The sequence below is a fragment of the Callospermophilus lateralis genome, chromosome 17 (assembly GCF_048772815.1).
Source record: "Callospermophilus lateralis isolate mCalLat2 chromosome 17, mCalLat2.hap1, whole genome shotgun sequence".
Taxonomy (NCBI): Eukaryota; Metazoa; Chordata; class Mammalia; order Rodentia; family Sciuridae; genus Callospermophilus; species Callospermophilus lateralis.
Window position 1 is genome coordinate 34,597,022 of NC_135321.1, and position 20,484 is coordinate 34,617,505.

Here is a 20,484-nt window from a genome sequence, read left to right on the forward strand (position 1 = left end):
TCTAGTTCTTAAAGGAAATTTAAAACTTGATTCATTAAAATGAGTTGTCTATTTAATAATTTTTAAAAGTACTGCTTAAAATCACCTGCAAGCTTAAAACTGTCCTCACACTTATCATTCTTGAAGATGCTATAGCTAAAATCATAATTTCTTAGTCCACTTCCTGACAAGCCCTCACCTCCAGTGTTTTGTAGATTTAGTCTTAATTCATAGGGTTAAAACAACATGCTCAAGGTCACTCAACATACTTGACAAAAATCAGGAAGCAAACTCAGATTTTCCTCCTGTGTAATACTTCCCCATCCATTGGATGCCTAGAACTGACTGACAGTATGATCTAAAGTGAACTTGACATACACAATGGTATCACAACTTAGAAGGATCCAATAAGATAAAAGTTTGGACAGAGTTAAAAAGGAGTTTATTTTTAAGATGTTCTTATTTGTCCAATAATTTATTTCAGAAGGTAATATAAGAGAATGGATCTAAAATTCCTGATAATGATTGCCTTGCTCCAATGTAGTCAGACTACTAAGGCCTCCTCTCTCATCACATTCCCCTGTCTCCTCAGCTTGTTCCCTTTGAGCTCCTTTTCCAGCTGGCCATTAGGGAATATTGTGGCAGAGCAGACACCTAATCTGCTTTATCTAGTGAAGTAAAACAAAGGGGAGGGGGTGATAACTCCATTTGCAGGCCCCAATACCTGTCAAATAGTTTTATAGATAATTATCAGTCTTTCTGTTTCAGAGATCTGAATATGGTGAATCATGCCCCCAGCAATTTGAGTCATTGGCCTACACCCTCCTTCCTAGCCCCGACCTCATGCTCGGTTGCTTTGTGATTCTAGAAAAATAACTGTGTGATGCCTGAGGATCTGAAGAACTTTTACCTAATGACCAATGGCTTCCATATGACATGGAGTGTGAAACTGGATGGTAAGTCATCCTCCTTGCTGTTGGGGAACATTGCCCTGGTGGAGAGGTTGGGTGGGACAGCTCTGGGAACTCACAACTTATGAGTCTTTCAATCTACACAGTTTTTCTGGGTTTTTGAGTACCACATTCAGAAGCTGTGATTTTTCTCCTAAAGCTAACAGATATCTAGTGCTTTACCTACTTCTACCCTTTTCCAGTGTCTAGCTGGTACTGGCCTGCGAGCTTAATTTAGAGGCTTCCTATAAATAGGGTTGGAATAGAGTGGAAGAAAACATTAATTATTAAAAAACTAGAACTGCCAGCCTCACTTTAGAGCAGACTTCTCAGAGTAACCTTGCAGGAAAGACCCATGGTCCCTGAGAACAGATGTCCCTCTCTTTCAGACTCTTCCTTTATTCATACCATTGTGAAGACTTTAGTGCTCTAACCCTCAAATCAGAACCTTACCTTCTCTTCCTGTACCACCTCAGCCTCAGTCACCATCTGCCTCAGTTTGTAGGATGTCATCTTGCTTTAAATGTGTCTAGACTAACACATTTGCATAATGGGTGTAGGGACTCTCAACTTCGTACAGGTCAGAGCTTGCAGCTACTGCACATTTAGGTGAGGACTTAAAGAAGTTCATAAGCTAGGAAATTCTGATTTAGCTGCCGGAGTCCAGCCCATTCCTGACACAGACTTGCCAGTCCTCATCCCTGTTAGCTTTTATTGCCTCCCACTCCAGCAACATCCCCATCCCCATATTTGCTTAGATCTTAGGAAGTACCCTAAACCTCCCCATTGCTGACCCAAAGGAGGAGAGACTTCTGCTTCACAGAACTGACTTTTCTTTCCTGCCTCCACCTCCTGCCCACATATCTGAATTACCTTTTTTTGGTGATTCCTGAAGCCTTTATGACTGTCTCCCATAGCTGACCAGAGAAACAGAATTCTAATAGCTTACTAGTGAACATTTAACTTTAGTTTTTACTTAGAATTGTTTTTTCAATGGCCTAAAAGTTATCTGTCACCACCAGTACCTTCCCTTATACCATGGCCATGGCCTTTGGGATCTGGAGCAGTAGACAGGGGACAGAGACTAGATTGACTGACAGACACTCCCTGCCCACATTATGAGGGCAGGTTAGTTCCCTCACAAGCCTGCCTCAGAGAAGAGATATTACATGATTATTTTATAAATGAGTCTCTGGTCATATTGCAATATTTTCTGTAACTTGATCTTCCTAGTCCTGGTCTTTTTATCATGATTACTGTACCCATTCTTTACTAAATAGCTTACATTGTTAACAGAAAAGACGGTAGAGGCAGCTTCCAGCATTTTATTAGTAGTCTCTTCTCCTCAAACAGTCCATGGTCTATACCAGCTGTTTTATTGCTTTCAATCATTCCAGTTTTTCTAGAAGTCAGATTTGTAAGTCTGTGTGCCACCCTGTGTCGAGGATTCTATACAATAGATAAGGAAAACATGCAGTCTTCCTGTTCCTTATTTATACCCTAATCACAGAAGACTAGAATCAAGTGAGAAGGGCTGCCAGTTCTCTCCACTGAGTAAGGGAAAATGATGAGAGATATTTTCCATCATGAAAGTTTATAATAAGAGAAAAGTCCAGTATATAATCAAAAGCTGTTTCTCCTTTGTAAAGTATAATTGTTTATGCAGCATATTGGTTAAACAAGGGCAAGAGAGAGTGGAAATATTTTTTAAGTCATTTACTCTTCAAATGAGGTTCCTAAGTTCATATTTTCTAACTTCTTGAGTATCCCTTTCTAAACTTTTTCTGTAGCCATACCCTAATGTAGTAGGGACTGTTCATTGCCTGTGGCCCCTGATTCCATGTTTTGTTTTGTTTTGCATGAAAGACCGGTGCTTAGGGCCAGGTGGTGACTGATCCTCTTCTTCCTACCTTTCATCAAATGCCTCAGTCATGTGACCAACAATAGCTGGGCTTATGATGACCATTATAACTAGGCTGTCAACTTTTTGTCATTCTTTTTAATGTCTCCATAGAGCACATCATTCCATTGGGCAGCATGACAATTAACAGCATCTCAAAACTGACTCAGCTCAACCAGTCTTCCATGTATTCACTTCCTAATGCACCAACTCTGGCAGACCTGGAGGATGATACATACGAAGGTATCTGGAGGAACTTCTGCTTTGGGTTAGAAATGAACCTCCTTGCTTCCCTTTCATAATATTGAGGACCATGGGAAGAGGTTGTGGCACTGTATTATATTTCACTAAACCAAAACCCTTCCCACTCATAGCTCCTTAGAACCATGGGAATAAGGTTAAAACAGCAGCAGCAGCAACAGCCTATACCAACAAAGGAAATTTTAATGAAGCAAATCAAGGTTGGCATCTTTGTTTTGTTTCCTCATGGTTCAGTACCAAGTACACAGTAAGCACTTAATGAGTACATGCTGAGTGAGTGAATAAATGTTACAAATTAAGCTTCACCTAGTACTTAAGTATCAGGGGGGTTCAGGGAATATGACAGTCTAAATACAGCCCCTTTCCTCTCCATTCCTACCTTTAAAGCTCTTTTTTACTTCTAAGTGAAATGGCTCATAGGATTATTAGCTGCTAAAGCCTCAAGTGAGGGCTTCTTCTATCAGAATATTTAGCTGCTTATAACAGATACTCAGTTACAGTAATTAAACTAAATAGTGGTTAATTTCTCTCATGAAATTTGGAACTAGGTTGAAGTTGCTGCTTGAGAATGTGAAAGTTTCCCTCTCACTTCCTGCAGCACCAGCCTTTGGTATGGTTTTCATCCTCATGGTTGAGTATTGTGGGCTCTACCTCCCAGTTCAAGTCTGTGTTTCTGACAGGAAGAGGAAGGGTAAAAAAACAAAGAACAATGGCCAAAAAAAAAAAAAAAGCCCTTGGCAAAATCTCTCCTCATTTTATCTGGAAACCAGTTTTTCTCAGAAGTCTCTCCCAATAGCCCTTGGTCAGAACAGAGTCAAAAAGCCACCCATAGTCTGACAACTAGACCTGAAGAAGTCTTGGGAGATATTTTTATTTGTGCAGTATTACCTCCTCAAGCAGAATTGGGATTTACGAAAGAAAAGAAGAATGGATAGTGAGTAGACAGCTAGCGTCTAGGTCTTGGGGGTTTATTTAAGCTCTGGCAGAAGGAACTGATGTAAGGCTTTCTCCCTCCACTGGACAAACAAATGAAGAACAGTGCAACAGGAGTCCAGAGACAAAAATTGGAAAGTGATGAGTCCAAGAAAAAGCCTGTCACTCAAAGCTATGGAATCCCCAGCAGTAAGAAAAGTTCACATTGGTTTAATAAGTGTATGATATGGTTTCTCTAAAAGGCAAAGAAGTAGTTACACAGACTAGGTCTTTTCTGCCCGTGAGTCTGGAAGGAAAGAAGTACTCTGTAGAGGGGCCTCAAGATAAGTTCTGAGCCAGGGGTAGGGACCATATTGCTCCTATATACTTACAGGTATAAAGACCACTTGGCCTTCTGGCACCTGCTGGGCTCATGCTTTCTGCAATAGTCTAACAACTAGATCTAAGTCTCATTAAAATGTAAACAGAAAAATACTGACTTTTCTCAGGGTACTCAGCAGACAAACAGAAGACATCAGAAGAAATGTTAGAATATATAACCAGAGAACTAAAACTGCTAGAGCACACAGATGAATATCTAAACAAAAAGCACAAGAACACTTGAAATTTTTAAGACAGCACAGAGACATCATATAGATAAAAAAAATTACAAAGATTCTCAAACAATTGACTAAATGAAATGAAGAAAATACAAATATTATTGACACCTGAGTTAGACAGAAAAATCATGTGCGATGAATATTATAGAACATAGGTAAGTAAATTTTAGAGAAGTGAATTTTAAGGAAAAAAAGTAGGAGAGTATGAGAAGTAGAAAATAAATCCAGACACCTTTCATTGCAATTATAGGGGCCAAAGAAAGAAGACATGGAAAGGCAATAAATAAATACTAACAAAAGAAAATTTCTCTGCAATTGGAAAAATTCAACCTAAACCTAAATCAGAGCAATAAAAAACCCCAAACATCTAAGCATATCCTGATAAGGAAAAAATGACAAGCTTTTAGTCAAAAAAAATAAATTGTGGGCTGGAATTATAGCTCAGCAGTAGAGAGCTTGCCTCACACATGTGAGGCACTGGATTTGATCCTCAGCACCAGATAAAAATAAATAAAATATTGTGTTCATCTTTTAAAAATAAAAAAAGAATAAATTGTACAGGAGTAGTAATCAGACATCAGTGGAAATATCAGTGGGAATTAGAAGATGGTGAAAAAACATTTCTAGGTTACCAAGAGAAAAAGGAGTGAAAATCAAGAGTCCTATGTTCACAGACTAAATATACCTCAGGTTATAAGAAGGAAGTTGTAAGGGCTCAAAATGTGTTACATAAGAACTCTTGAGCATAGTGCAAAGAATATTCTAAAAAGTGCTATCCCACTTCAGTTTAATTCAAATGTGAGGAGAGAGGACAGTTAAAGTATTCTAGGTTAAATCCTATTCTGCCCCCTTCCCCCACCCCCAAAAAAGGATATATTTAAGTCCTAAATCTCAGTACCTTAGAATATGACCTTATTTCTAAATTGCAGACTTAATTAAAAGATGTGATCTTACTGGAATAGGGTGAGCTTTATAAAAAGAAAATTTGGACACAAGCATATATTGGATGAATGCCATTTGAAGATGATGGCAGAGGTAGGGGCAATTCCTCTACAAGAAGTCCAAAAATTTCCAGTAAACAGCCAAAGGCTAGGAGAGAGGTATGGAAGAGATTCTTCTCCACAGCCCTCAGAGGAATATTCTTTGGATACTTTGATTTCAGACCATAAATTTCTGTTAAGCCACTTAGGGCTATTGTAACAAAGTACCAAAAAATGTCAAATTAAAACAGTGGTTTCAGTGGTCCTCATAATGGATAACTGAGAGAAAAGGGAAGGGGTAGCAAATGAAAGATCTTATTTTACTTTAGGAAATAAGTACAACAACAACTTGCTGGGGAAAACAGCTTTGGTGTGCCAGTTTTCTATTCCTGTATAACGTATTGCTACAAATCTAATAGCTTAAAACTACACAAATTTATTATCAGTTTTATTTATTTATTAGAAGTTTCTATGAATCAAGAATAAAACTGCAGGTCAGCTAGGTCCTCTTAAGGAGCTGACAGCTGGCCAAGCAGAGAATGCAACTATTTGAAGCTGAACCCTAGTGACTGAAATAATGTTGGCTGAGACTGATTTCATTGGAGGCACTGGGGTCTCTTCCAGGCTCACTGTAGTGGACTGCTTTTAGTTTCTTGCAACGTGGGACTTAAGTTCCTATTTTAATCCTGACTTTCAGCCAGGGTTCACTCCAAGCAAGTTAAGGCTGCCCTCAGATATAAGCCATATGTCCCTTTCCACATCATGGCAGCTTTTAAGCCAGCAGGAAAATTTCTTCCCAGTGTGCTGTGAACTTTCTTAATGTAGCCCAATCCAGGGAATGACTGCCCATCGTATTCACAGGTCCTAAACCACCCTCAGAGGAAAGGATTATGTGAGATGTATATGCCAGAAGGCAGTAATCTTGGGAATCATCTTAGAATTTTGTATATCCCATTTGGTTAGAGAAATGATGGTATATTGTTTTCAAATAAAGAAAGTCATGGATCTAATTATCAAAAAACAAAGGTAATCTAATCAGGTCTCAACCTAAAATACAGACAGATGGCTCTTGGAAAAATCACATTTATTTGGGAATGAGTAATGGGAAATTCCAATGTGGGATGCAGAGGCTGTGGAAAGCCGTAAGTGCACCCAGAGGGGTTGAGGTAAGGGCAGGCTTTTAAAGACCCAAAGGAGAAGTTTACCTGAAATAAGGTTCTTTGGTATCCAGTCATTATAGCAGTTGGTATTAGCCCATTGGTGGAGACAGCCATTGCTAGGCAGTTGTCTTATCTGAATTTCAGTAGTCTTGAATAATTTCTTGAAATAAACCTTGATAACATAAAATAAGTGTATAGAGAGCAAAGTATATGAGTTTGAGCTGCATCTAGGATGCGAAGGAATTCCTGATGGGCTTTAGGAAGTCCTTGTATAGTTCTATTTCTTACACACAAGCATGAGTGAGGCCCACACTCTTTCAAGACCTGCTGGCTCTATTTTGTCTGGGGTAGATAAGAATAAACTCATCATCTCAGTATTTTGAGACAGGATCTTGCTAAGTTGGCCATGTTGGCCTCAAACATGTCATCCTCCTAATGTGATTATAGAGTTGTGCCACTATGTCCCACTAAAATTTCCAGTCTAATAAGGGAAATGTTGAATGACAGGAATTTAAAAAAGAAAAAGAAGAAAAGGAAGTGACTTAATAATTAAGATATATAACATAAAGATGAGAGGAATAAATCAATCATTACATAAATTTTATGGGATTAAATCTCTTTTGAAAGATAGAGACTACTAAATTGATTAAAAAAAAAAAAAGCAAAAGCAAAACTTACCTGTATATTATCTTCCAGAAACATTCTTAAACTGATGAAGAGACTTCCTCTTCTGGTAATGGCAGATTATTCAGAGCAGCCTTCCTGCTGAAGACTTAAAAGCAGGACAAAATTTAACAATTGTTTTCCTAAAAGCATCAAAGAGCTAACAATATGCTAAGGTATGGTATCAGATCAACATCCAGAAGAAGACAGAAATCCAGGGAAGATGATTGTGGAGTTGCTTTTATCTAAGGTACACTGTCTCTTCAAAGGAGGAAGAAAGACTGCTGAAAGGTCGAGAATTTGACTCATTTATGAGCAAGGGGAATAAAATGGATTCTAGGGCCTGGAAAAGATGGGACCATGCTCTTTGTAAAGGAATAGTGAAAACCTGAACCCCAGGAGCAAGGATGAACCAGAAGTAACTGTTACTCACATGGACTGAAGCTCGGTGTGAGTTATTTATGTGATCCAGAAAGTATTAAATCCCCAAACTGAACATAGTTAATCCTAGGTTATTAATCTCAGAGAATGGCAGATGCAAATAAAAATTCACTCTAGAGAAATGTCCCAAAATTGTAATAATGGTAATGATTGCACAACTTTGTAAATATACTAAAAAACCACTGAATTGTACAATTTAAATGAGTGAATGCTAAAATAGGTGAACTATATCTCAAAAAAAATCTTAATTTTTTTTTTATTTTTTAGTTGTAGATAGACACAATACTTTTATTTTATTTATTTATTTTTATGTGGTGCTGAGGCGCGAACCCAGGGCCTCACACATGCAAGGCGAGCACTCTACCACTGAGCCATAACCCCAGCCCCAAAAAAATCCTTTTATATAAAGGGAAAAATCCACCCTAGAGGGAGTGACATTATTCTAGGTCCCAAATTGTTTTTGTAAATAACTTTTCAAAAAAATAATTTCTACTAAAAATATAACTAGATACAAAACTCTGCTACAAGAACCAATATAAATTACAGGTCCCATTAAGAGATCCACCAGTATTCCCAGGTATAAACCACACATCAAGATGCTAATGCATACATGGAGTTAAAACCAAACTAAAATTTAGGGGAGGAACTGAAACAGTGGTACTGAGATTTGAGGTGGAGGGTGGGGATTCAAATGGTGACCTTATGCTCTAAGGTAATTAATACTCTACAATCCAGAAGAACATTTAAAACAATTACCTGAAAGGTCTGGAGAATAGCCAAAATCAGGCAAAGACTGGAGTGTAAAACTACACTTAGCAGAAGGGAACCTCACTGCAGGAATTTGCTCTTTTTACAGCTTTTCACCTAAGGGCAGACTACCCCACCCCCACCCCCTGCCCCAACTTTTAGCATCATGCAGGGCTGCTAAAATTTTGGCAGAATCTCCAGTCTAGACTTTTGATTTCATCCAGGCAGGAGTAACAGAGGCCAAATTTCTCTTCCCACCTGGCACAGCAGTTAAAGGAAGGCCTAGACAAGATATACAAAGTGGTTTTTAGGACATTGCCATTAGGCAACAAAGAACAGTGAGCTGTGAGCAATGGGAAACAATCATGGTGAGCCGTATAATTTCCCAAGTTTACTTCCTTGAGAGTTCCCAGTCCACAGGATAGAAAGAAGAACCCAGGCAGGGACCATTGTTCTCCCCAAGTTGAGATGACAAAGTTGTGAACCCAGATAGATTAAGGCAGCTAGAATTCATAGGACTAAGTAACAGAGAGCCGATTAAAGAGAGAATTCCAGAATTCTATGAGGGGTTCCCTTGAGTCTTCAGCAAAGAACTGATAGACACATGTGATGAAGAAACTGCCCAAGGCCAATGACAAAAACCACTGAAGATAACTAGAGGTAACAATGTCTAGTCCTCATAAAGGACCAAGAAGACTAAGCAAGCTGAAGTGCCTCATGATTCACAAAGCATTAAAGTACATGGAAGGGCTTGCCTTAGAAAGGGGAATAATTAGCTATAGATAAACACTACATTGATCCTGCCTGTCAAATCTAAGAGCAAAGCCCAAAGTATCTGTTTCCAAGTAACTATGTCTAAGAATAAAGCTCAAGAGTATTTATGGAAATATAAAAATCATTAGCACCCCACAATGTAAAATTAACACTTTTGGGCTCCTAATCAAAGATGATCAGGCATGCAAAAAAAAAAAAAAATGCAACTATAACAAGGAGGAAAGTGGGTTAATCAAAACCAACCCTGAATTGACACACATTTTAGAATTAGCATTATAGATATTAAAAGTTATTATAACTTTATTCTGTATGTCTTTGAAAGTACAGATTGGAAACTCTGTATTCCAAGTTTAGCTTTTGGAGTTTAGGGTCTGAGATGAAAAATACATTGGACGAAATTAGCGGTGGCAAAAAGAAAAGATTGCAGAAGAATGGAGAACCCAGCAATAGGGACTATCCAAAGTAACAGAAAGAAAAAAAAAGTTAGTAAAAAGAACATCTGTGCACTGGGGAGTAACAAATGGTATAGTATATGTGTGATTAGAGTCTGTGAAAGAAGGGATTGGGGTCAGAAAATAATAATACTTGAAGATGTAATGACTCAAAGATTTACTAATTTGATGGAATTATAAACTGATATTTTCACTGAGCTCATTAGACCAGGAAAAAGAAACATGAAGTGATACCAAAAAACATTATAATTACATTGCTCAAAATGAGGATGTATTAGTTTTTTGTTGCTGTGAATAAAATACTTGATGAGAACAACTGAGAGGAGGAAAAGTTTATCTTGGCTCATGGTTTCAGAGGTTCGGTCCATGGTTGGCTTACTCCATTGCTCTGGGCCTGAAATGAAGTCGTAACATGGTGGCAGAGGAAAACGGCTCTTCTCCTGGCAGCCAGGAAGCAGAGAGAGGAGCCAGGGACAAGATACAGTCCTCAAGGGCACACCCCTAGTGACCTAGCTATAATTAACACCCAGTAGTCCATTCACATTATTAATTCATCAAATGGATTAATCAATTGATGAGGTTACAGCTGTCATCATTTGGTCATTTCCTAAAAGCCTTTCTGAACCTTGCTACATTGGGGACCAGGCATTCAACATGAACTAGGGGAGATTCCAGAGCCAAACCATAACAAGGAATAAAAAATAAAATCTTAAAAGCAACCAGAAGAAAAAGCCAGATTACATACAAGGAGCAAAGGATATATGTCTACTTAGAAATAATTCAAGTGAAGAAAGAAATGTTAAAACTAGAATTCTGTACCTATTGCAAATGTCTTTCAAAAGCAAGGACCTTTTATGAAAAGCAATCTGACAATGTCCATTCTATTACAAGAAACCTACTTTGCATAAGGAAAACACCAGAACATGTGCAGTCATAATTATTTTAGAATTCATAGCAGAATGATGATAAGGTGAATTCCTATCAATAGGAGAAATAGACTCCCACAAACCATCAAGCAGCCACTAAAAGAATGAATCAGTTACTTAAAGGGTTTTCCATATGGTATTATTGTATAAAAAGCAAGATTCAGATAATGTGTATGATATCCTATTTTTACATAATAAACAATCCCTGAAAAAAGAATAAAACAATGTCAACGTCAGGTCTTTCAACTTTTTCTGACTTTATGCGGTACCACTCCCAAGAAACTCAGGTCCTCCTGTTACCTTCCCCCAAATTCTCTGACAATATCTATGGGTAATAGGACAGCCCAGACAGAAGGCCTAATCCATCAATGAGATCAGGAATTTATGGAATTTTTTTGGAAAATACTACTTAATAGTATGTTTGAGATGAGTTTGTTTGTTTACAGCGAGTGAGGACCAGCCAGAGAAGCCTCACTTTGACTCTCGCAGTGTGATATTTGAGCTGGATTCATGCAGTGGGAATGGGAAGGTTTGCCTTGTTTACAAAAGTGGGAAGCCAGGTAAGAATCACAATGGGATGCTGTAGTCTTCTAGTCTGGGTGTGATCTTGCCTGACTACTTGTCAGCCATCACACAAAAGACACATACCTCCCTGGCTTCTTGAGGTGCTTCTAGATTTTCTGTGTGCCAAGACTTAGAAAGCCCTTTTGGCCCTCTCTAGCACCCCCTGTAGGCTAATTTTTAGTCTTCTTTAGCCATCTTCATATGTGAATTACTACAAAACAGTCAACAGATAATAGGTGAGATAAACTAAAAGAAACAGTCCTTCTGTTTATAGACCCATCCCTGGAAGCTCATACATTTAGTAAACATACAGGAAATACATTATCTTTGTTTCATACTTCTGTATCTAGGCCAGTTAATAATAATAAAACCTGATTTATTAGACCTCAAAATTCCAGATGGGAAATCATTAGAAAGGGGGGCCAGTGGTGGATAGTGAGGCTCTGTGCCCTTGAGCATAACTGCTACCCCGTCCTCTGACCCAAAGGCAGTTGAGACCTTGAGACTGAAACTACAGAACTGGACAAGGGCAAGCCATCTTCAGTAGATGGGGGAGAATGTACAGACACCAGGATTTACCTCTGGGAGAAGGAGAGATTATCTCCAACTTGAAGAATCTTTGCAAACAGATTTTGAGCTGCATCTTGAACTATAGTTGGAATTAGATACTGCAGGGAGTGGCAAAAACCATGTCATGGAATTGTTATTCCAAGTTAGTGCTCTACATGAACCATCTAGGGGATATAGAGATGAAACCTGAAGGCTAACTGTTCTCTCTCATGCAGAGCTTAGAAAGCCAAGCAAAGAAATTGAGACATAATGTGGAAGACAGTGGTCTATCATTCTGGATTACTTAGACTGGAGAGATTCAAATGAAAATATTTTATGACCATAAGCAGTTTTGAAAAAGGAAGAGACCAGATAATGTAGGCCTCTTAGAGAGATGTTATAGCTGTACAGACAACAGATGAACCAGTGAGCTAATAAGATTGGAAGGTCAGAAACAGGTGTAAGGCAGGAGCTGGTATGATAATGCCTCTGTCACCCAGAACATCAGAGATTCTATTATATTAGTTTTTCACAGCATTTCTGGCTCCCAAGAAAGACCTCCAAAAAAGCCTGAGCCATTCAGAGTTTGCCTCCATCAGGAAAGTTGAGACCACAGTGTGTGCTCAGCAGATAGAAAGAGGCTGAATTTGTAAAAACGGCCACTGGAAAATGTGACTAGGAGGTTGGAAAAGGAAAAAATGGAATTTTTACCTTATTTTATATCCTTTACTATTGAATTTTTTTAAATCGTGAGTATATATTGACTAATTTATGGTTACAAGGAAATAAGTGTTAACTTACTTCCTTTGTCTACTATTTTAGCATCAGCCCAAGACACTGAGATCTGGTTTCTGGACAGAGCATTATACTGGCATTTTCTCACAGATACCTTTACTGCCTATTATCGCCTGCTTATCACCCATCTGGGCCTGCCCCAGTGGCAGTATGCCTTCACCAGTTATGGTATTAGCCCACAGGCCAAGGTAAGGACTGGGAGGGGGAACGCCTATCATCTCAGAGTATGATGTGTATCAGAAACTTCTGAGGAAATGATTATATTGCAGATTCTCAACTTCCCCATTTAAGAGGTCTGGGGTAGAACCCAGGAAACGTGTTTTTAAAGCAAGGCGTCTGATTACAGTGTTAAGTAGACAGTGTCACATAATATTGATCTAGTCAAGTGACTCCCAACATAGCTGACCCTCAGAATTACCTGGGATGTTTCCATCTTTGATTGTTACCGGGGGCTTACATCTAATTGATTGTTTTGGATTGGCAAATATATGTACTCAGAAGAGTGCAAAGTAAATCTCTTTTTCCTGTTCTCCCAGTGTACTTCTACAGAGGCAGCCATGGATACCAGTTTATGTAAGGTTCCAGAGATACTCATTGCATATAACACATGCAAGCATGTGATTTTTGGTTCCTTTTTGCTAAATCACAAGTATAATGTACTATTCACATTGTACTTTTCACTAAACAGTCCATCATCAGTTGAGGTAGAGCTGCCTTGTCCTAATGACTATCAAGTGTTCCGTCAAATGGATTGACTCATTTATACCACACATTTGGGCACCATTTCAAACATAGAGATGACAAGTAATACTGCTACAATCCCTGGTTTGAAAACACCCAGTGTGGCAAGAAGAACTTTTGACTAGAATGAGCTGGTCTGGGCTCCTTGATGGTAGTTTCTCACAGCACTAAATTAGCAGGAAATTAGGGACTCATCTCTGGCACTATATTACTATGTTTATTGAGAAAGCTTCATTTTTCTCAAATATCCCATACTGACACCTTCCATCAGGTAAACATTGTGAGTTGGTTGTGATCAAAGAAAAGTCAATAAATGAAGATGCCCTGCCGCAGTCTGGCTGGGCACAAATCACGAGCCACTCACAGCTTTGTAGATTCAAACAGCAATTCTTTATTCCCGATCTCACACCGGCCATCTACAAACACGTTCTGGGGAAATCCACGTTCTCTGCCCAAATCCACACCTCCACTGGGCTTCTGTCTCCCAAAAATACTGTCTGAATCCCTAAGAACTCAAGAGGAACTCAGGCAGCAGGATACGCCCTATTCCCGGCAGGAATAATCTTCCTAAATCGGCAATGCCCTAAACTCGGATTATCCTAAATGGGGAACACCCTAAACAGGATCCGCCCTGGTCCTTGAGCAAGGTCACCTTCCACTAAGCAACATGGGGGTATGCTGGCAAGGAAATTGTCATACCTACTTGGCTAATGGCTCCCAGCAATGCCCTTTGCCCTCAGCAGCTTAGAAAGCCAGTAAGGAAGAGAGCACTAACACATCTTCCATTAGGAAGGCTGCACCAGCCTCTTGTCATACTTCCCCTGGGGAAATGGTGCTGGTGGGGACTGCTACTTCAAGGGCAGGTGGAAGGACACTGGTCCCTAGATCAAGAAGAAAACAGCATACTCAAGGTCTTAGTTTTCATACTACATTTATTTAGAGGTTATTAGTGTTGCCTCATAAAGCAACATTGTGTCTGGCCAAGTTTTCACTTTGCATAAATAAAGATCTAATAGATTATTCAAGGCAGTTTTTCATATCTTATCTGAAATGCTTGGGACCAGACATGTGCTCAATTTGGCATTTTTTTTGGTTTTAGATTTGTGCATGGATTTTACCAATTGATACGAGTTTCAGATTTTGTACTCTTGTGTCCTCAGCTTTCAAACCCTATGCCCCCACTAAAGAGCACAAAGAATAGCATTGTTCCTTTGGATTGTGACCCTCTGTCCCAATTCTGCCTTCCAGCAATGGTTCAGCATGTATAAACCTATCACCTACAACACAGATCTGCTCACGGAAGAGACCGACTCCTTTGTGAACAAGTTGGATCCTAGCAAAGTGTTTAAGAGCAAGAACAAGCCCTTAATTCCAAAAAAGAAAGCAGCTGTGCAGCCTGCAGGTGGCCAGAAAGGGCCCTCGGGTCCTACTACCTCTAAACCCTCCTCTGGACCTGGAAACCCTGTCCGGAAGTGAGCACCCCCCCCACTATCGGCTCTCCACCAGCCCTACAGCAGTGATTTCCATGCACACATGGCCCCAACCTCAGATTTTGCATGTAACTGTAGGCATCTTCCCAAATGACCAAGATTTCAGTCATTTTATCCACCCCCTGCCTCCAACATTAGCCAGGGGTTCGAAGGGCATCCTGACTTTTTATCCCCAAGAGTTCTTCACAGTGGGTTTTTCCTGTTCCTGCCTCCAAAAGCTGTGAATTTAAGTTCTTTAAGGGACCAGAGAGGTCTATTGAGCTTTCCTTTCTATCTGTACCCAACCCTCAATCTCTTAGCTAGAAAAGGCCTCCAAAAAACCCCTGATTTTAACTCTTGAAGCATTAGAACTACACTGTTCAATCAGTAGCAACTAGTCACATGTGGCATAAAAAATTATATGAAAAATTCATATCCTCAGTAGCATTAGTCACATTTCAAGTATTCACATGGCTACTAAATATTGGACAGTAGAAAGATATGGAACATATTTTTTGCAGAAAGTTGTTTTATATATAATTTTTTTATGTTGTCAGTGGATCTTTATTTATTTATATGTGGTGCTGAGGATCGAACCTAGGGCCTCACGCATGCCAGGCAAGTGCTCTACCACTGAGCCACAACTCCAGCCCTGCAGAAAGTTGTTTTGGACAACACTGCAGTAGAATATTTTCATACTCAGATTATTTAATTTCATTTGTTGATGATACCCAAACTTAATGGGTTGCGGTGTTTCATAAAAACTTTAGAAGATTCAATTGTATGTTCTTAATGAATACATTTCACTCTGTTCATTTTCCTTTAGTTTCTTAAAGTTTGCTTTCCATTTTGTGATGTTTACACATTTGCCAAAAATTTGAGATGTATTTCTGTACTTTAGTCTAACCTTTTAAAAGTAAAAACACCCAGGCATCATGTTGGAAAACTCTTCATAGAGTTTTAATGAAACTAGTTAATATTAACAGCAGCTTTCTACCTGCTGTGACTTGTCTAGTCCCACCCTGGTTTGTCATTGGCCATACTTAGGATGGGAAAGCCTTTATAATATGATGGAATTCCAAGATTCCTTTGCAAGTTTCCTGTAATTCAGAAATCATTTTCCCCATAGACACGTAGGGGTATTAGACCTCTAGCCAGCCCACATGTGCCTAATATTTAACACAAGATAAACCTGAATTTACCTACTATGTACATCTAATGGAATTTCTACAGAGTTGTTCAGGCTTTCAATTAAGAATGTTTTCTAACTTTGCAGCCCTGACAGTGGGCACAAGCAAACCTTCACTCTACTTCTCAGCAGGGAAATCCTATCACCCATCCAGCCTCAGGATCCTTGAGTGGCTGTAGTTTTTTCCCTGAAATTCCAAAGGTTGGAAAATGATGTTGCTGAATAGTGAGAGGCAGGACCTTCTACATCTGTACACTTCAGTCCTGACTGGCTCACTCATTGTTTCCTAACTTTCTCTTCCATGATTGTCTAGACTCTCTTCTTTGAAGACCTCAATCTGCTAATCAGTCCAGGGCTTTGCTCTTCCATGGCCCACCAGGGAGCTTAAAGAAGTCCCCACAATTGCACTCTGACACCACTTTGAGTATTTATGAAGTTTTAAATTTTTGTTTTGATTGCTGATTATAGTGATAGATATGAAAAAGAGGCTTTCAATCGCCCTCCATCTACTACACACAGCCCCTGAGGAAAACAAGGTAAAGAGTCGACCTTCAAGGATCATGGGTGCTTCACCACTGTTGTAATGGTTCTAAATCTTGAAATACTAGTGTTCAAAAGTCTTTGGGAGAGCTAGAGACATGGCTCAGTGGTAGAGCACTTTCACAGCATGCACAAGGCCCTAGGCTCCATCCCCAACACTGCCTCCCCAAAAGAAAATACACACTAACAGCATATTCAGTTGCTTTAAATATGCCAGCATGACAGCTATTCTGGCTCACTTCTAATGGAAAATGTTTAAAATAACAGCACCTCTGGCCTTTGCAGTTCCATAGCTAACCATTTATATAATTCAGCCTGGACATACAAATGTTTTTGTTTTTTAACAAGTACATGCCTATGTCAAATTTTCCCTAATTTAAGTGTTTTACCCCTTTTAAATTAATTGTTTAGGTTATTACATTTTGAGCATTTATAAATGTGCAGCAATTCAAGGGAGGTCCAACAGCACCAGTCCAGCATTTGACTGCTTCTTCAAGACAAGGTTAGAAGGAAAATGAGAAGGCATGTCATTCTTCATTGCCATAGATGTCCTTCCTATAGTACCCGAGGAGCCCACTGGAGGACCAGTTCAGTTTTGGTCCAGTTCTAGATTCCATAAGTGAAACAGAGGAACCAGGAGAGCAATGGTGCCCTTCAAACCAGTGGCAATCAATGGGAGTCTTCCAAAGACTGTAGAAGGAAGGCAGTTAGGATAAAGAAAAGCTCAAGACCTGCCTCAGAAGGAAGAGTGATGAAAAAGCAGAGCTGGTTACACATCATATGCAGGACTCGGTACAAAATGAAGATGTGAACCTCTTGTTCAAAAACCAGAAAAACTACCATTAAAGGCTCTAAAATGTGCTTTTCCTTTCTTCCATGGTTTCCTACAACTTGTTATGGTGATGTTTTCTGTTTGCTCCTTAATACTGTTATAAGGAAAATTAAAATTTTTAAATTAGTATGCATTTTACCATTCTTTTTTATATTGTGAATTTTAATTGCAAATATAAAAGCATTTACCCATGTAGAATCACCAAATTTACACAATTTCCTTTTCCCAAACGTGTGTGTGTGTGTGTGTGTGTGTGTGTGTGTGTGTGTATATATATATATATATATATATATACACACTATGTGCATATGTATTTTAATCTTACCAGAACAGAAAAATCACACAAAATTCAATCAGTATTTCCCTTCTTGATATGTGCATATTTTAACACACTCTACCTCTAGCTTACTGATGAATACAGGACTTAAAAAAGGAAGTATGGACTGCTTTATGTTTTCCTTTTCTTCTTTGTTATCCTTTTCAGCACAAGTAGTTAGCTAAAGGGAAACAACATGAGAAAGAATGTATATGATGGGGTTCCTTGGTTATTTGTGTTTCTTAGCGTATCATTGCCTTTTTTCTGTGTTTTAGCAAGTCTGGTTCAAATGGAAAGCATGACTTGTTGGAGCTTCCAGCACTCTGTATTCAGTTACATAAGTTTCACTGCTTTTATTCTGAGCTCTGCCACATTATGGATCCTCAGGAATCCTGTGTTCTCAGAGCATTCTAAAGGCTATCTGTGCATGAGGCACTAAGGAACAGTGGACAAACACATCCCTTGTTTTTTGTTCCATTATTGCAGCAAACTTCATTTACAGAACACAAATTCAAGGATAAGTCAGGCAAGAGCAGAAAACCAGATGTGAGGTCCTTCCAAGTGTGGGTTCTTGTGCAACTACACAGGTCACCTGCCTGTGAAGCTGACCCAATATGGAGATTGAATTTGTTAAATGGGGAAAACATACCCGGGAGGTTTATGTTTTGAAACTAAAGCAATTAAAATGGCAATGTACACTCTAAGAAATCAACTGCCCAGGAAAAAGACACTATGCTGAAGGTACAAAATAAAAATGAATGACAGAATGCCTCAGAAAACATTGATGTAGTCAAAATTATTCATTAAGTTCCCTGTCGTCATGCTCTTGCAGGGAGGTAACCAAGCCATGTATAGAGATGAATAAGGTCAGCTTGTGCGTGACATCCCATAGAATCTATCCTTCAAAACTATGCTCTCCAAACTTCCAAACATGTATCAGTGTCACTGGAGTCGTGTAGAAAGGAAGGTACCCAGATCCTACTCCACACCTACTAAATCAAAATTGCTAGGCAAGGTTCCCAGCTTCAGGATTTTTAATCAACTGGACTAGTTTCAGTAGTGCTAAGTCTGAAACTTTGCTTGTATTGCATGGAGAATCCAGTTAGGAATATATAAAGAATGGAATAAACGGGATCAATGATCCTTTTTAAGTTTCTGCATAATGTATTTTTCCCCTAACTTTTTATTATACTATTACAAAGATAAATAGTATATTGAAACCCTGCATCCAAAACCTACTTTTCAACAATTATGAAATCATGACCATGTATCTACACCCCTATTTACTCATCCAATTATAATTTTTAAATAATTCCAATTTGTCAGTTTTCAATCTCTACTTTGTTTTAGATTTTAACAGTTGTTCTAGGGATTATAAATTCTTTTTTCTGTCCAATTCAGTAGCCACTCACAGGTTTCCTGACAGCGTTATCTGTACATTATACTCTTGTCCTTTTCTTACAGTTTATCAGACCCTGGGTAGGTAAAACTCCACATTAGCTGTGCTCTTTTTTCTTGGGATCCTGTGATGAATTTTCTTTTTTGGCCTGAGCCAACTCTGACTAAATTGTTTTTCCATCTGAGCATTCTCTCTTTAACATATGTAGCCTCCATTATAGTGTTAACTGTGATTATTAAAAGAGCTGGTACACAGGTAAAGTTAGTTAATTCAAAGAAGTTAGTACTTTCTTTCCCCTGTTCTTTGTAATGTGATCCCAACTTTGTTTTCTGTTTAACTTTCTATTGACCTACCCAGCTCTACTCTCCCTTTCCTTACAAAACACTAGCTTATATTGTGTTCATGTATGAATATGCCACAATAGATTCCACCATTATGTGTAATTACAATGCAATTTTAAAAACTGAGGGGAAAAAAAAAAAAAAAACACTACCTTGTTCTCCTGTGCCTAAACACCAATAGTTGTCCCCAGAGGTCTCCAGTCTACCTTCACCTCAGAGCACTATAAAGCCCCACCCCACAAGAAGGGCCCTCTTTGAGATGCAGTGCTTCATGTCAGTACCGCTCAGTGAACTTTAGTCATCTTACCTGTCTCTTCCAGTGGTTATTGACATGGAGACTTGTACTACTCTGGAAAGCCATCCTACTTGGTATGGAGTCCCATTAACCATTAATAGATTAAACTTGAATCAGGCATTCAATGTTTTTTGAAAAAATCCAGAGCTGCCTTGTACTTAAGAACAATAGAAACAGACAACCAAGCAAAATTGAGAAAACAGCCATAATAAAATGTATTACCAATGTTCTGAATATTTTGATATCCAGATACTATCTTGTAGACTACTTCTTGCCATTCTCACTAGCTGTGGCTCAAAAATCTTTTTTATCATACAGTGTATCTTCATTTGTGGTCTTGGAAATGGCATCTTTAATTATATATCTGTATGCTCCCTAGCATCTAGCTCCTAGGCCCTATCTAGTACCTACCTTTGATAGATGTAGCAAGCAAAATGAGGCCATCCACCCAGATGTTTTCAATATCCAACTCACATGGATAAAGTATGTCGTGAGCAAGCCTCCCAGACAACAGGGATGAAAGCAGTGAGGACTAGCCAAAGGGTGATCAAAGATACAAGCAGTCAGGCTGGTTTAATCTCACCCATTGACTGTGTGCCACATATTTTGTGCCTAGAAGCAGAGCTGACCATGACTATCCAACATGCAGCTGTCTTAAAGATTCTAAAAGAATAAAAACTAACCAGCAA

The 20,484-nt window shown here is 38.9% G+C and overlaps 1 protein-coding gene across 6 annotated transcripts in view; it reads left to right on the top strand.

Moving 5' to 3' along the window:
• The window catches only part of Tpgs2 (tubulin polyglutamylase complex subunit 2), a 35,235-nt gene extending 17,680 nt beyond the window's left edge, over positions 1-17,555 (top strand). The window contains exons 3-8 of one of the 6 annotated variants that reach the window (XM_076836654.2): positions 848-935; positions 2,944-3,072; positions 11,212-11,325; positions 12,701-12,861; positions 14,663-14,886; positions 17,024-17,554. In XM_076836654.2, the coding sequence (XP_076692769.1) occupies positions 848-935; positions 2,944-3,072; positions 11,212-11,325; positions 12,701-12,861; positions 14,663-14,886; positions 17,024-17,048 (741 nt within the window). In that variant the 3' untranslated portion in view covers positions 17,049-17,554. Of the gene's footprint in view, positions 1-847; positions 936-2,943; positions 3,073-7,458; positions 7,521-11,211; positions 11,326-12,700; positions 12,862-14,662 lie in introns of those variants that run through there. The other 5 variants (XM_076836655.2, XM_076836656.2, XM_076836658.2 and 2 more) reach the window with 5 other exon arrangements.
• The last annotated feature ends 2,929 nt before the right edge of the window (positions 17,556-20,484 follow it).